Below are 14,863 nucleotides of genomic sequence, written 5' to 3'. Positions count from 1 at the left end.
GGCATTTTGCATTGTCCCACAGTTCTGGGTATAGAAAGGTGGAATACAGACCCAAGATGTGACACAGAAGGTACCACGTGGCACCTTCTCCTTTTCCCCGGTTTTGGCTTATGACTTTCCCCCTGTCCTATAAAGCCCCTGCCTTCCCGCCCCGGCTGATGGCGGGCACGCTCATCTGTGGCTCTGCTTCTCGCCTGGCCCAGGTGGAGCCCCTGTTGTTGCTGAAGGCAGCCCTCATCCTGCAGACCTGCCAGCGCTCCCCTCACGTTCTAGCCGGCTGCATCCTCTACAAGGGACTGTGAGTAACGCCAGACCCCTCTCTTGCGCCCCGTGCCCCTGCCGCAGAACTGACCATCCAGGCCACTTCCAGGTCACGGGTGGGGAGCTTTGTCCCTGGCCAGTTCCAAGAGGGCTGCTTTGGCAAGTATCAGGTAGTTTAGATTTGACCCAGGGGACCTACCTGTCTTTCAGCAAAGCCAGGAAATTGGCAAGTATGTCCCAGGCAGTTTTAGACCGATCCATGTTAAGTCTCAGCATGGGGCATCCCTTGATAGTTAATCAGTCTACCAAATGCTAACGCAGAGCGCCACAGGTTGTCGGAGGCCAACACTGTAGGTGAAGGGGTGGGGAGGCCTGCCGCGGTGCCCTCCTGCTGTCCGGGGCTCCAGTGCACTTGCTGCGGCCAGCCCTGCTTCTGCTCGGACTCCTGCCTGCCTCTCGGCTGGGTCCGTCTCTCGGCTGGCCTCCGAGATCTCAGCACACTTCTTCACATAGTTGGAGGGCATCGGAGCGAGCCCGAGGGCCTCAGGGCCCCTCCACGCATGGTCCAAGGCAGCTCTCCTCATGGGGGACTGCTGCTTGCGTCCAGAGCTTTCTGACGGCTGGATGAATGTGTGGCTGGAGAAGTTCTGGGGGCCTGATGGGCTGGGTTGCCAGTTTTGACCTCGCCTTCCCGGCCCTGTGACCCCGGGCGGGTTGCTTGCTGAGTTTTCTCTACTGGGAAAGAACGAAATGAGAGGGCGAACAGAGAAGGGCCCAGCGCAGACCCTGCTTCCCAGTGACCCTCGGCACAGCACACCGTCATGCCTTTCCTCTTTGCTCACAAGGACAGTTCGGAACCTGCTCGTGGTGCCTCCAGGCTCACCAGTGGCATGGCATCAAACATGATATTTCCCTCCTCTTCTCATGTCACATTGCTTACGTATTTTTAAATCATACACCTAATGCGTGAACAGGGTCTCATTGTGAAACCAAAAAAAAAAAAAAAGCCGAACCAAGACAGAAAGACACGGAGCTCAGCTTCCAGGTCCCTCTGAGCCCAGACCCACTGTGAGCATCTGGATGCCCAGCCTTTGCTTTTCCCTGTGTTTCTGGCACATCAGTGCACGTTGCTTCTGTTTATCTTTGCCACAGCCGTAAACGGGCTCCTCCACGTGTGCGGTAGAGATTTCTCTATCGATCCATGCTGGTCTACTTCATTCTTAGAATCCTGCACACCTTTTGGTGTTATGGCTATGCCATGATTTCCTTGACTACTCTCTGTTCTTTGGGCATTAGGGGGTTTACCCATTTCTGTAATGACTTGGCCATTTTTTTCTAGAATCAGTACCCTTCAGCATGCAAAATCTTGGTACAAGGCAGGTCAGGGGGTTTGGACATTTTGAAGTTCAGTAGGAATGGCCAGAGTGCCCTCCATAAAGGGCTTTGCCAGTTGAAACTCCCACTGGCTCTGTCCCCAAGATCCTGTGGTTTTTGTTTGTTTGTTTTTAATATTTTATTTATTTGAGAGAGAGAGCTGAGCTGAGCAGGGAGCCCGATATGGGGCTCGATCCCAGGAGCCTGAGATCATGACCTGAGCCGAAGGCAGACGCTTCACTGACTGAGCCACCCAGGCGCCCACCTCCCAAGATCCTCACCAGTTAGGGTGTTAGGAATCTTTCCAGTTCAGAGTCCTGTGATGTATTTTGTCTCATGGTGTGTTCGTTCCTGTGACCTAGGATTGTCAGCACCCAGCTCCCGCCCTCTCTCACGGCCAAGGTCCTGATTCACCCAGCTGCATCTCGGCACCAGGTATGGTAAAGCTCCATCCCCCCGGCTGGGAGGCTTTGTCCAGAACATCTATTTTTAAGCAAAAAAAATAGAATTTTCTATAATGTGATTTCAAAATATTTTAAAAAGTGCATAAGCTTAAAGGAAAATACGCCTCAGATGAACAGCGTTAGCTTGTGGGTGATGGAATTATATGTGATTTTGGGGGAGGGAGGGGAATTTTTGTCTGTAGTGAAATTACGTACCTTGAAACATGAGTTTTTTTTAACGAGCCACTAAAAAAAGAAAGAAAGCCACCTCATTTCATAGGAGTGAAAGCCACGCTGGCTAGAAGAGTTCTTGGTTTTTGTTTCGTTTTGGTGGGTTATGTTGGAACCTTTGGTTGAACTGTCTGGAAGGTTCTTTGGAGAAAATTCCCAGTTTTTGGAGAAAATTAGGATTGTCACCTCGATCGTGAATCGGAATAAACCTGAGAGCTCGCGCATAGCCTTTGGTTTAGGTCAGATCGTTCATCACGAGGTTCACGGGGCGTTCACATACCTGTCGCTCTGGAATGTGCGTGTGTTCCACGCCAGGGCGGTGGCAGGTGCGGGAATATGGTGACAGATGCGTTCTCCGGAGGCATAAAAGGTAACAGGCATTCTCGCTTTCATTCCCAGAGGAGGGAAACAGCAATCAGAGCGTGAAGCCTGATGCGCATTTGTTGGGGGGGGGGGCTGCTGCCTGTGTGGGGTGGAGGTTCTCTCCTGACCCCGGCTGTGGTGGTGAGCAGGCAGCTTGGGGGAGCTTCTGTTCCATCTGCTTGGCTGCTGGCGTGCGGTGGGGGCCAGCATTCTGGGCCTGGCTAAGTTTCAGGAACAGATGGCACGGCACAGTCCTGATGATTGGGTCGGGAGGAGAAAGCGGTCCCCGGCGCCAACTTCTGTGTGTGTTTATTTGCAGAGGAGACCTGCAGGAGGGGGTGGCCCGCAGGAACGGGGTGAGTGGCAAGATGCGTCACTGCCTGTTGAGAACACGGTCTTTTATGCTGTCTGTCCCCTACACATGTCACGGGAGAGGCCAAGCAGTCCCATGGGCTATCGCATCTGTTCACCGATTAGGAGAACAGACGAGAGCTTTTAGAGCGAAGTTGCCCATCAGAATCCTGATCGCAAGGCTCGTGATTTCAGATGTACCTTTTAAATCCCTGTTTTCAGATGCTTCCTCACTCATTGTTATGAGACTGCTCAAACTAGGTCTGGGGGATCCTGGTTAGGAGGGGCTAAGATAAATGGTGGCGGCCAGAAAGCCGTCCCTGAGACGGTTATTTTGTTTTATTTGGAAGCGCAGGTTAGGGCAGATCCGTGTAGTCACTTGGAAGTGCTTTTTTTCCAGCTTTTATCTGTTTTGGGTTTTTTTTTTTTTTTTTTTACTGCTAGATTTTCTTTCCCCCAAAAGTCACCTTTCTCCGCCATGAGGAGTAAAATTGCCTGTGAGGGCTCCTTCCTTGCTGGGCACGGAAACTGTTACTGCGGTTTTGTGTCTTTTCTTCTGGGCTGAGGAGTGTGTCAGAGCGCTGCTCTCTGAGCTGGCGTGTGGGTTGGATGCGTCTCCCCCAAGAGCTGTGACTGCCCCTCCATCTTCCCCAGCCCAGGTCTAAGCCCTGTCCCTGTTGCTTTGTGATTCTAGGAGCAGCGCTACCCCCAAATGTCCGCATCATGCCTGTGTTCCTGACTGAAGAGGAGGCCACCAGTCTCCGCGAGTTCCCGAGGGAGCAGGCAGCTAGGTACTGGGGCCACAGGGGATCCTCGTAGACCGTGCTGGGGGGACTCCCCCACATGGGTGTAGCCACACGAGCCCCTGCACATCCTAGCTTTCCATATGCCATCTTCCCTGTGCTCCGCCGTCGATGGGGCATCTGGAACTCGAGCGTGTAGATACCAGGAGGCCGGCATCATGGGATGGGTGTGGGTTTCAAGTCCCAGATCTGCCGCCTGTCAGCTGTGTGATGTTGGGCAAGTCCATTCCCTGCCGGAGCCTTAGGGTTTTCATCTGTAAGGGAGACCCAGTGATAACCCACTTCGTGGGCTCGGTGTCAAAATTGGAAATAGTGTGTGTATAGCGTGCAGTTCAGGGCCTGCCTCAGAGCAGACTTGCACAGGGGGCCGGCTGTCACGCAGCAGGCCCTGCCGTCCCCACAGGTGATCCAGTAACCCCGTGTGAAGCCCTGAGAGCCAGACATTGCCTTCCTTTTACTCTTGTGGTTTGACCGCCAAGGCCTCTTTGGCTCTGTGGCCCCAGGCACTCACTTGTCACCAGTGGCCCTGCCTTTTAGGAAAGCGGTTCTTTAGTGTTCTGCCCCGCACTTGGCCGGGCGCCCCTCCCTCATGTCTGTCTGCCTTGTCTGCCAGCCCCGCTGCAGCACCAGCCAGACTCCAGCAGTGCTCGGCCCAGCAGCCTCCGCACCCTCAGAGCACCAGTGCCCCGACAGACAACGCCACTGGCCACGTGGAACCCACGGCCTGGATGTTGGCAGCCACTCCTGAGTCTGCGTGTCCTGACGTAGCATGGCCAGATGGCAAGGGGGAGAACGGGCACTTGCCTGGCTGTGATCTGGAGAACATCAAGCCAGCAAAATTGCACAGCCCTGCCAGGGACGAGGGTCCTGGTCTTGGCTCCTCCCTGGTGAAGGAACTTCATCTGCCCTGGGGGGAGGAGGAACCAGACTTGTCTGCCATCCACATTCCAGAAGCTCAGGAAACAGAAACATCGTCAGGTTATTTTGCCCTCCCGAGTACGGGCGCCCCAGATGGTGGCGGTCCTTGCTTTGAGGAATTTGTCAGGGACTCTGGCGACCCGGCACCCGAGTCACGTGATGCCCCGCCCGTGGTCATGGCCATCAGCAGCGTCCTCTCCCCATCCACTCCCGAGATGCTCAGCCAGAACGGGGCCCTGGAACAACACGACGACCTTCCAGGGGACAGCAGCCAAGCCCCCTTTCCCAGGGAAGACCACCTCCCCGGAAGGACGAGCAGGCCTCGGTCATGGCCTTGCTCAGACTTGAGGCAGAGAGGAACTGCGCTACCCGAGGGGGAACAGGGCGTGGAGCGGAGTGTTGGGGCTCATGACAGCTGCTCAGCACCCGGCGGCTCAGCCTTGCCAGAGTCTCAGGACGACAACGGTCCCTCCGCAGACAGAAGGGACCCAGGGTCAGCCCCAGCATCCTGTATGGGCCTCGTGCCAACGAACCTCTACACCCACAGCGTTAACGGGTTGGTGCTGTCCCTGCTGGCCGAGGAGCCGCTGCGGGGCGACGATGCCGCCATCGAGGAGGTGGTGAGTGGGCGCAGACCTGCCTCCCGGGAGCGGGGACCGGCGGGGTAGGTGCTCCCCTTGCAGCACCCTGCAGGGCTTCGTGACCCTATGGGTCACCTGCTTTGCACAGTGGGGATGACGGGAGTACCTACGCCCCGGGTTTGGTGGGGGTGAGCGAGTCCGGGCAGAGCACCGTGCTGGGGGCAGAGGTGTCCCACAAGTCCAGTTCTCTGGCCCTTCCCCACTTCTTCCATTTCCTCAGAGTGCAGGGCGGGGGGGCTCTGGCTCCCCCCAGCAGTGTCGGGGTGCTGACGGGCTCTGCCCTTCAGAGGCAGCACGAGCACCAGCACACAGGTGAACATGGGGAGCAAGGCCAGGGGCGTGGGCCTCCCTTCCCCCCGGGGCAGCTCTAGGTTCTGTGTCGGCTGGAGTCTGTACTCTGCCTGAGTCACAGCCTGGGTGGGGAGTATTCCAGAAGGCTGCACTTTCCCTCCCCTGAACCGTGGTGATCAGAAGCTCCTTCCTAGTGGGCCTGGGCCATCTGAAATGCTAACGGGCTCCAGAAGGCTCCTCTTGGAGTATTCCAGCCCTTTCCGCACTGGGAGCAGTGAACTGACCTTCTCAGAGCCTAGACCCATGCTGGAGCCCCAGTTGCTATAGTAACAGCCTCGCCTGGTTGGCAGGGAAGTGGTAGCAGGAAGAACAGCAGGTTGAAATAGCTGCAGGGCAAATGGTGTCCTGGGGCTTGCCTTGTTTCTGTTCTTAAATCTGTATTATTCTAAGGCGATCTTATTAGCATGCAGGGCTCCCGCAGGAGAGTGAGCCAGTCACCTTGGAGCACGGAGGAGGGAAGGCAGCTTCCCTAGTGCTGAGCCCCGAGGCGAGAGGCTGCCCACCTCCAGGCCTGCTGGCTTATCTCCCCTTTCCACAGACCGCACAGCACCCAGTGGTGGTTGGGTTGCTTCCTGCACCCTCCTTCACCGCAGCTGGGAGGGACTTAGCCACCCTCTTCCGCCAGCACCACGGGGCCCGTGGTTGCAGTGCTGTCTGTCGTCTCCCGACGAAGCCTTGGTACTCGTGGCCCCTTCCACTTCGTGCCAAGCTGCACATGGGTTATTTTGAAGGCCCAGCATTTGGATGCAATGAAGTTGGATATGCTATGTTTACCTTGCCCCCCCCCAGAAAAAAAGAGAAAGGAAAAATAGCATAGGTGGCTCCCGAGGAAGGAAGGAAATTAAAATGTAGTCTGCATTCAGTGGCTGCTCAAGCCTTGACGTCTGCTATCTCAGCCAAGCCTGAGAGCAGCACTGGGGGTGGGCACCGTAACTCCCATTTTACCAGGACCCACACAAGGTGCAGGGTCCAGAATCCTGGCTTGTTCCTCGTCTCCCCACCCGTCTGCTCCCCCACTCATCTGACCCTGGAGCGATCGGCCTTGGTTTGTCGCACACCACTCCTCCGTGTCCGGACAGCGGCCTCCGTGAGCTTTCATGCAAAGGAGGGTTTGGTGTGAGGTGGGCCCCAGGAAAGGGATGCTGTGTAACGAAGGAGAAAAACTCTTTTCTAAAAGGAGTCGGGAGTAACTAATTTTGATCAGCTTGCTGATTGGAGAGCGGGCTTTATTGATCAGGCCGAAGGCTGTCTGTTTTATAATCGGGAGAGATCTTTTATTGCCTTTTTGTCCTGGAACTGCATACAAAATACTTGACCTGATTTCCCTCCAGACCCTCTGCTGCTGTTGAGAAAAGTGGGCCCCCTGTAGAATGGTAAACCACAGTTCAGATAGGACAGTAAGCACAGCCCCCCCACCGGGCCTTTTGAAAGGGCTCCTTGATCATATTACACAGCCCCAAGGGACCCTCATGTCGTTTGCCATCTTGTCTTTCAGTGGATGAACTGCCACCTCTTTATGTTTGCTGAAGGTGGGCGCCTGGAGCTGGATGGAAGGGGGTGGGGGTGCGGGTGCGGGAGCAGCGAGGAGAGGTAGCCCATGGTTCCGAGAAAACACAGCACGCTCACACCAGGGGGCAGCATAGAGCCACTGATCATTTCCTGCTCAAAACCCAAGATAATCTCACTGACCTTCAAATACAGCGATCAGATCAATTATTCATTGCTACAGTAGGACTTCGAGCTGTCTGTGTACAGTAGATGAGGCCTGAGGTGAGTGCCAGGGTATGAGTGTAAAACACTTCATGAAAATGCACCCCTCTCCCCATGAACCGAGTGCTTCCGGTGGAAGGTGTGCTACTGCATCCTTTCTTCTGCACACACTCACATTCAAGCCGCTTGCTTTACTACCGACTAGAAGCTGGAGGATCCAGTAATTAACCCCAGCTTCCTGTCTCCTGGGGCGGTTGTGGGGATCGCACGCGTGCTAGTGTATATCAGGGGTTGGCAAACTTGTAATGTAAAGGAACCCCTGGCGCGTATTTTCAGCTTTGCCCAATTACTCGGCTCCGCCGTTGGGGTACAGTAACAGCCACAGACGGTTTGTAAATAAACGTAGAGGCTGTGTTCCAGTAGTACGTTACTTATGGGTACAGAAATTGGAACTTCATATAATTTTTATCTGTTGCAGTATGAATCTTTTTGATTTTTCTTCCCAACTATATAAAAATATAAAAACCATTCTTAGCTCTCAGGCGATATGGAAACAGGCCACTGGCTGGATTTGGCCCACAGGCCATGGTTTAATAACCCCTCGTATGCATGAAGGCATTGGTTACCAGTAAAAACTTGTCTACATGTCATCTGACATAACATCTTGTGGTTATGGGTTTATGCTTAAGTGATTTTATCTTGAGTGCAAGTTAGGCAGAAGATTCCAGAAGCAGAGTTCGGTGCCTACAGGGAGAACTTGGGTTTTCACGTGCCTCACTCTGTTCCCATCATCCCTTCCTTTGGGCACCAGCTCAGGATGGAAGGGATGACGGTTACCAGGTTCCTAAGGCCCAGAACCTTCCAGTGAGACTGTGGTTTGACTTCCTGTTGAAGGGAAGGCATGGGCACGCACACGCACGCATCCGTTCAAATAGGCTCATTAGCATCGGTGAAGGTCCATGTTGGTTAGGCCAGACCGGTGATCTGACCCAGAGATACTGTGCTTATCTTCCCCGGGCGTAGGTCCGCTGACTGTCTACTGTACGCCTCGGTTTAAACCGAGTAGCCCATAAGGTGAATGTGCTTGGCATTGGATATGCTCGTTTATCTGTTCATTGTATGTAGATGTTGAATGAGCACCTACTTAGGAGTGCACCTGGCACCCTGCTTGGCACTGGGGACATGAAGATGAACGCGTGCAGTGAAAGCATCTGTGCGGATAGAACTCACGTCAGCTCCGTAAACTACGAGCAATAATAACATTTCAGCTTCATGACGCGCACCTCAGACCATGCTGTTTGCATCTCTGTACTTTTCACGTGCACGTATTTTTTTTTACACGGCTGTTGGATAATCTTCCACAGACAAGTCCTAAGTGCTCGTTAAAAAGATTTCTCTTCTTTGATCATAATTTTCGTTTTCTTGGCTCTATAAAAATGCCTTCCCCCAGGGAGCACTTTTAGCGCTTGCAGTGGGCCTTCATATATTTTATTTCACCTAGTGCACCCAGCAGTCCTATAGTCGTCCCATTTTGCAGATGAGGAAAAAAAAAAAAAAGACACAGAAAATTCCATAACTTGCCCCCGAACCTCTGGCCAGGAAAGAGGCTGATCCAGGATGAGCCCGGGGACAGTGGCCTTTTTGTGGCTGAAGCTGCCTCGGGGCCGGGACGGGGGGAGGCCCTGTTTCAGACTGAGTTTCTCGGGACGTGACTGATGTGCTCGGTCAAGTCCCATGTGAAGCTCAAGGGATACCACGCAGCCACTGGAGAATGACGTTCTGACATTGCGGAAGAATAGTTTAAGGACAAAGAAGGTAGTTCGTGCTGTATCATTAAGCTACAAAGTGTGAGCGTCAATCATTATTTATGGTTTGGTCCCATTTTTATTCTATAAAAAAAATTACACAAAAAGGTATAGGCCAGTGCCCTCAGCTGTACCCGCACAGGACTCATCGTGGGAGGTGATTTTAAAGTACAGGTGCTTGGGCCTCCCCTCCCAGACAGCCGTGCTCCACCGGAGTCCTCATCTGAACCACAGAGCTCAGAAATCCACCTGACCCCTGCTTCTCAGTCCTTCCAAGAACAGTACCATTCTAGGGGCGCCTCGGTAGCGCAGTCGTTAAAGCGTCTGCCTTCGGCTCAGGGCGTGATCCCGGCATACTGGGATCGAGTCCCACATCGGGCTCCTCCGCTATGAGCCTGCTTCTTCCTCTCCCACTCCCCCTGCTGTGTATCCCTCTCTCGCTGGCTGTCTCTCTGTCACATAAATAAATAAAATCTTTAAAAAAAAAAAAAAAAAAAAAAAAAAGAACAGTACCATTCTAGATGCACCGGAGGGAGGGGAGCTTGTGGCAGACAGTGGGAGATGGCTCAGCCCAGGCCCGGGTGAGATGCACTGGGGGTGGGCCCGGCCGCCGGTGCTGTGAAAATACGCAGCCCGGGTGGGAGAGTCACGGTAGGAAGACCTACCAGGGTGCTGGCGGCGGCTGTTGCCTGCATGGGGACATTATGGGCCATTTTTCTTCACTTCTTCCTTGTCAACTTTTCTGTTCACCTCTATTTTCTGATTCTTCTACAATTTAGGAAAGCATTAGAGCTTAAGGGTGGGAGGGGCGCCTGGGTGGCTCAGTCGGTTAAGCGTCCGACTCTTGATTTCAGCTCAGGTCATCATCTCAGGGTCATGAGATCGAGCCCCACATTGGGCTCCGTACAGGGTGTACAGATTCTCCCTCTGCCCCTCCACCCCCCGCATTTGCTCGCTCTCTCTCTCAAATAAATAAATCTTTAAAAAAAAAAAAAAGAACGTAAGGACGGAAGTTAGTACTTCTCTAAAAACAGGTAAAAACACCAGGCAGAGTCCTTTTTGCTAAATCAGTTGGCCACGCAGATTTTCTTTGGGTCATTATTTCCTAAGCACTGGCCTGCTGAGGTTACGTCTGCCTCCCCTTTGCAGTACCACAGTAGCCTGGCGTCCCTGAACGGGCTGGAGGTCCACCTGAAGGAGACGCTACCCAAAGACGCGGCTGCCTCCCCCAGCAGGACGTACAACTTCACGCATTACGACCGCATCCAGAACGTGCTGACCGGTAGGGAGAGGCAGGTGGGGCCCGGGCGCCTCCTAGACAGGGGTGGGGGTGAGGACTTGGGGCTGGCGCCCCCAGGGTTGGTGCTTGTGCCCAGAGTTGTGGACTGCACTTAGGATGCCGCTTTCTTGCTTGGGAGCCAGCTCCCACTGAGTTTAGAATTCGCCTGGCAAACACTTCCTTACTCATTTGTCTTTTTTTGGTTGTTTCTCCAACATTTTGAGAGAGCACACACACGTTCAAATATCTGTGATAAGGTCTGCCTCGAAATTTTGGTATTCATGGGCAGAAACCAGTGTTGCTCATTCTCAGGGATAGTGTGTGGTCTGTCACCTGGTGACAGCTGAAGGGCCCAGCACCCTGGGTGCCTGCAGTCATGGCCCCGAGCCACCCATGGCCCCGAGCCCCCTGCTCTTGGGGTGGGGAGGGTGGGGAAGGAGTCCACTACCCACAACTTCTGTGTCCTCTTCCGGAAGCGAACCTGCCACAGACGGCCACCCCCCAGGACCGCCGCTTCCTCCGGGCCGTCAGCCTCATGCACTCAGACTTTGCCCAGCTGCCTGCGCTGTACGAAATGACCGTCAGGTGAGTGTCCCCCGGGTCCCTCCCGAAGTCCTGCACCCAGAGCCGCCTTCCCAGCGGTCCGGGCCACAGCCTTACTCATAACAAAATGGAACATTCCAGTGATTCTCTTTAAGGCCTCCTTTTATCCACTCCCCTGCCCACCATCACCTCCTCTCATGGGACAGAGGGCCTCTGTCTCTTGCCAGAAGCGATGCCGGAGAGCCACTGCTGCCCGCTAACTTGAGTCACGTGCTCACAGAAACAGACCGGCCCGAATCTAGGAAGTAAAATGTTTGCTTCCCCTCACCCGTCACACACCCAGAAGATACCCACGGGTTAGTCTGGTGGGTACCAGACTAACAGGTTTTGTTGTGGTGGTGGCGTTTTCTTTTTTGTTTAGAAAATAGAGGTGGTTAGTATTTTAGTTACTTTGTTTTTCTTCTAGAAAACAGGATCACGCTGATGTACTGTTTTACAAGTTCTTTTTTTTTTTTTAAGATTATTTATTTATTTATTAGACAGAGACAGAGACAGCCAGCGAGAGAGGGAACACAAGCAGGGGGAGTGGGAGAGGAAGAAGCAGGCTCCCAGTGGAGGAGCCTGATGTGGGGCTCGATCCCAGATCGCCAGGATCACGCCCTGAGCCGAAGGCAGACGCTTAACCGCTGCGCCACCCAGGCGCCCCTACAAGTTCTTTTTTTCACTTTATTGTATATCCTAAGCCTCTCCATGTCACAGGTACAGATCTATAAATTAGTATATTACTTTGTATTATTTAACCAACTGAATTCTACTTTTTCTCCCTACATGCTTCCCTTATGAAACCGGTAGGAGAAAATCAGGCAAGTTAGAGGGTCAGGAGGGGAGGGTGTGCTGTATGTTTGTTATTCCACTCTGTCCTTGGAATGATTTGGACAAGGGCATTTTTTTTTTTTGTCCTCATGGTACAGACGAGGATACTGAGGCACAAAGAGGATAAGCAACTTGTCCCAGGGTCACAGTCTGATTAAGGGGCAGAGCCAGGATTTGAACCCGAGTCTTTCTGATTCTAAAGTGCGCATTCTGTCCACACGTTTCCAGCTCAAGGGAGTGGGGTAGGGCAGTCGAGAGGGAGGGCTGTGGGCTCTGGACTCCCACAGACGTGCCCTGGGGCCTCGGCCATCACGGCGATGTGGTGCCAATGCCCCGCACCTGGGTTGTCGGGCGTCTCTGCCGCCCAGTGCCCTCTCCGGCCAATACTTCAGTATATCTTTCCTCGAAAATGTGCCTTCTCCAGCTTTAAGTCTGAGCTGCCCAGGCCGGTGACCTAGATGAACGTGTCCAGTCACGGGTTTGGGAACTCGTTATGCTGGGGTGTGTGGGGGTCTGTTTTGCGAGGGGTGGAAATGAGTGAAATGTCAGCCTGTGATCCGTCAACCCTCGTCGTGGCCCTGTGGTACTCCACTTCCCTTGGGTCAGAGAGCGTTTTGTTTTAGTGATGGGTTACATGGCTTATTTTAATAACGATAGAAACAGCGGCCACCATTTCTTAACCCCTTACCATGTGCTAAGCAATTTATGTGTATTTTCCTCATCTAGTCTCTTAAAAAATCTCAGGGATGGGATTCACTGTTGTCCTATCCCTTTTACAGATGTGAGACTTACAGCTGGGACTGAGAAAGGATGAGTCACTTAGCCAGGGGCACGCAGCTAGGAAGCCACAGGGCTGGGATCAGCACCTCGGTGTGGGACCCCAGCTCCATGCTTGTAACCACCAGGCCGCGGCACCCTCTCTCCGTGGCTGTGATGACTGGCCCGTGACTCCTTCTGCTGGTCCAGGCAGTGGCACAAAACACCTAGGCCGGGGGGCCCTTCTGGCCCCTTGAGCTCCCAGGGAATCTCCTCCCTCCTCGCCTGGAAGCAGAGATTCCAGTGAGGGGGGCCCTCGTGGTCCCTGAGTCCACCCTCTTTTACTAGGTTTGGGGAAACTGAGGCCCAATGGGGAAATAGTCCAAGGCAGGCAGGATCAAGGAACCAGCTGGTTGCCTGGCCCTGGAGTCGCTTCCTCCCTAGGGGGTCCTCCTTTGCACGGGACCCTCATCCCTCCCTCTGCTTCTGTGACAGGTTTCCCGTCGCTTTATGTCACAGCCTGCTCCCCTGCCCTCCCTCCCTTCACCTGTCCAGTCGCCCTCCACGGACAGTCCACGCTCGTCAGCCTGGCGGCCTTGCCCAGCCACACACCGCTGGGGCCCTGTCTGTCACATGGGGTCACACCTCTGCTGTGTGTGGAGTGATCCTGGCCACATGGGAGCGTTTGCCATAGCTGGTGTCCCAGCGGTGCGGCCATGCGGCGGTTCCCACCCCGGGCTCTGTCCCAGCGTCCAGCAGGTGGAAAGGAAAGAGAGACGGTGACGGGTGCTGAGGCCTGGACCTCAAACTCCGAGCCACGGCAGCCGCACTCTGCAGCAGTGAGAGTCACGGGGCCACTGAGACGCACCGCTCGAGGTGCCTGTGGTCGGAGGTGGGCACGAGCGGCGCAGGGACGGTCATCTCTCTCTCCCCCCCCAGGAATGCCTCTACGGCCGTGTATGCCTGTTGCAGCCCCGCCCAGGAGACCTACTTCCAGCAGCTGGCAGCGGCGGCGCGGAGCTCCGGCTTCCCCAGCCCGCAGGACGGCGCCTTCAGCCTCCCGGGCAAAGCCAGGCAGAAGCTGCTGAAGCACGGCGTGAACCTGCTGTGAGCCGGGCCGCGCTGCGAAGCTCGCTCCCCCGGGGGCCCTCACAGCTCCACCACCAGCAAAGGGAGCTCTGCCTCCTGAAACAGAAGAGGTCCCTCTGCGTCCTCTTTCTTGGGACATCCCCCTTTTTCAGGAACCATAAGGATATGTGAGTGTTTGAACTCTTGTAGCCTGGGGTTTGAGCGGACCCAGAGCCTGCGATGAAGGGCTTTATTACACTGGCCATGTCGTACCGAAGAGGGGCAGGGCCTGGCCGTGTGCCTGTCACTCTGCATCCCAGGCACCCGGCATGTCTCGCTGCTCTTCCCATCGGGGCCTTGACTAGTACCGTGAGCATTCGGGTGGGTGTTTTCTCCAGAACCCTGTTGTCCTGAGTCCCGCAGACAGTGTGAGGCGGGGGCTGCACGGGGCGATGGGAGTTGTTTGCAGCTGGACCGGGACTCTCGCACCTCGGGTGGGGGTTCCTCGGAGCGGTCCTCCCAGGAGGTCTGGACATTTGATGCAGGGAGGCGGGCCCCAGTGCCAAAACCACCTTGTTTTGCATTCTTCTGGAACTACGTTCAAAACCAGGAGCCTGTTCTTTGGAACACCCACGGGGGGCGGGGGGCAGATCTTGATAACGTGCAAGGGAGCCTGCGGTTTTGAGGTAACCCTGAGCCCCAGGGTGCTGAGACCGGTAACCGGGTGCTCCTTTAGTGCGAGGTGGGCTGTGCAGCTGACCCCCGTTGAGTGAGTGTCCTCAGCTAGGAGGTTCCGAAATGTCTGGGGCAAAAGCAAAACTGTCTCCCAGCGGCGGCTGTGTGAAAGGGAGTGGCCTTCGTGTGTGTTCCTGCCCATGTTACAGGCGACGGTTATGACAGTGGGCTGCGGATCACAATAGGAAATCCTTACCAGAGTCTTAACTGTTTACTGGGAGGACCCGAGATCCCATTTGAAAACTACAATGTTAATAATTTTCCTAACGGTGAACAGGCATCTCATGTTGGTGACCACATCTTTTTCTTGAAACAAGTTACCAAAGGCTAAAAATAAAGCAGCCAAAAATGCTGTTGA

At 54.5% G+C, this 14,863-nt stretch overlaps 1 protein-coding gene across 4 annotated transcripts in view; it reads left to right on the top strand.

The window, feature by feature from the left end:
• The window catches only part of HPS4 (HPS4 biogenesis of lysosomal organelles complex 3 subunit 2), a 25,858-nt gene extending 10,995 nt beyond the window's left edge, over nt 1-14,863 (top strand). For all 4 annotated transcript variants that reach the window (XM_044379044.3, XM_026484699.4, XM_026484697.4 and 1 more), the window contains exons 7-14: nt 204-298; nt 1,998-2,070; nt 2,992-3,028; nt 3,718-3,814; nt 4,440-5,364; nt 10,401-10,533; nt 11,007-11,115; nt 13,642-14,863. In XM_044379044.3, coding sequence (XP_044234979.2) covers nt 204-298; nt 1,998-2,070; nt 2,992-3,028; nt 3,718-3,814; nt 4,440-5,364; nt 10,401-10,533; nt 11,007-11,115; nt 13,642-13,813 — 1,641 coding nt within the window. In that variant the 3' untranslated portion in view covers nt 13,814-14,863. The remainder of the gene's footprint in view (nt 1-203; nt 299-1,997; nt 2,071-2,991; nt 3,029-3,717; nt 3,815-4,439; nt 5,365-10,400; nt 10,534-11,006; nt 11,116-13,641) is intronic.

This window comes from Ursus arctos, unplaced genomic scaffold, assembly GCF_023065955.2.
Source record: "Ursus arctos isolate Adak ecotype North America unplaced genomic scaffold, UrsArc2.0 scaffold_34, whole genome shotgun sequence".
NCBI classification, from domain to species: Eukaryota; Metazoa; Chordata; class Mammalia; order Carnivora; family Ursidae; genus Ursus; species Ursus arctos.
The sequence above is the reverse complement of the archived record's forward strand: the minus strand, read 5'-3'. Positions and strand labels throughout refer to the sequence as shown.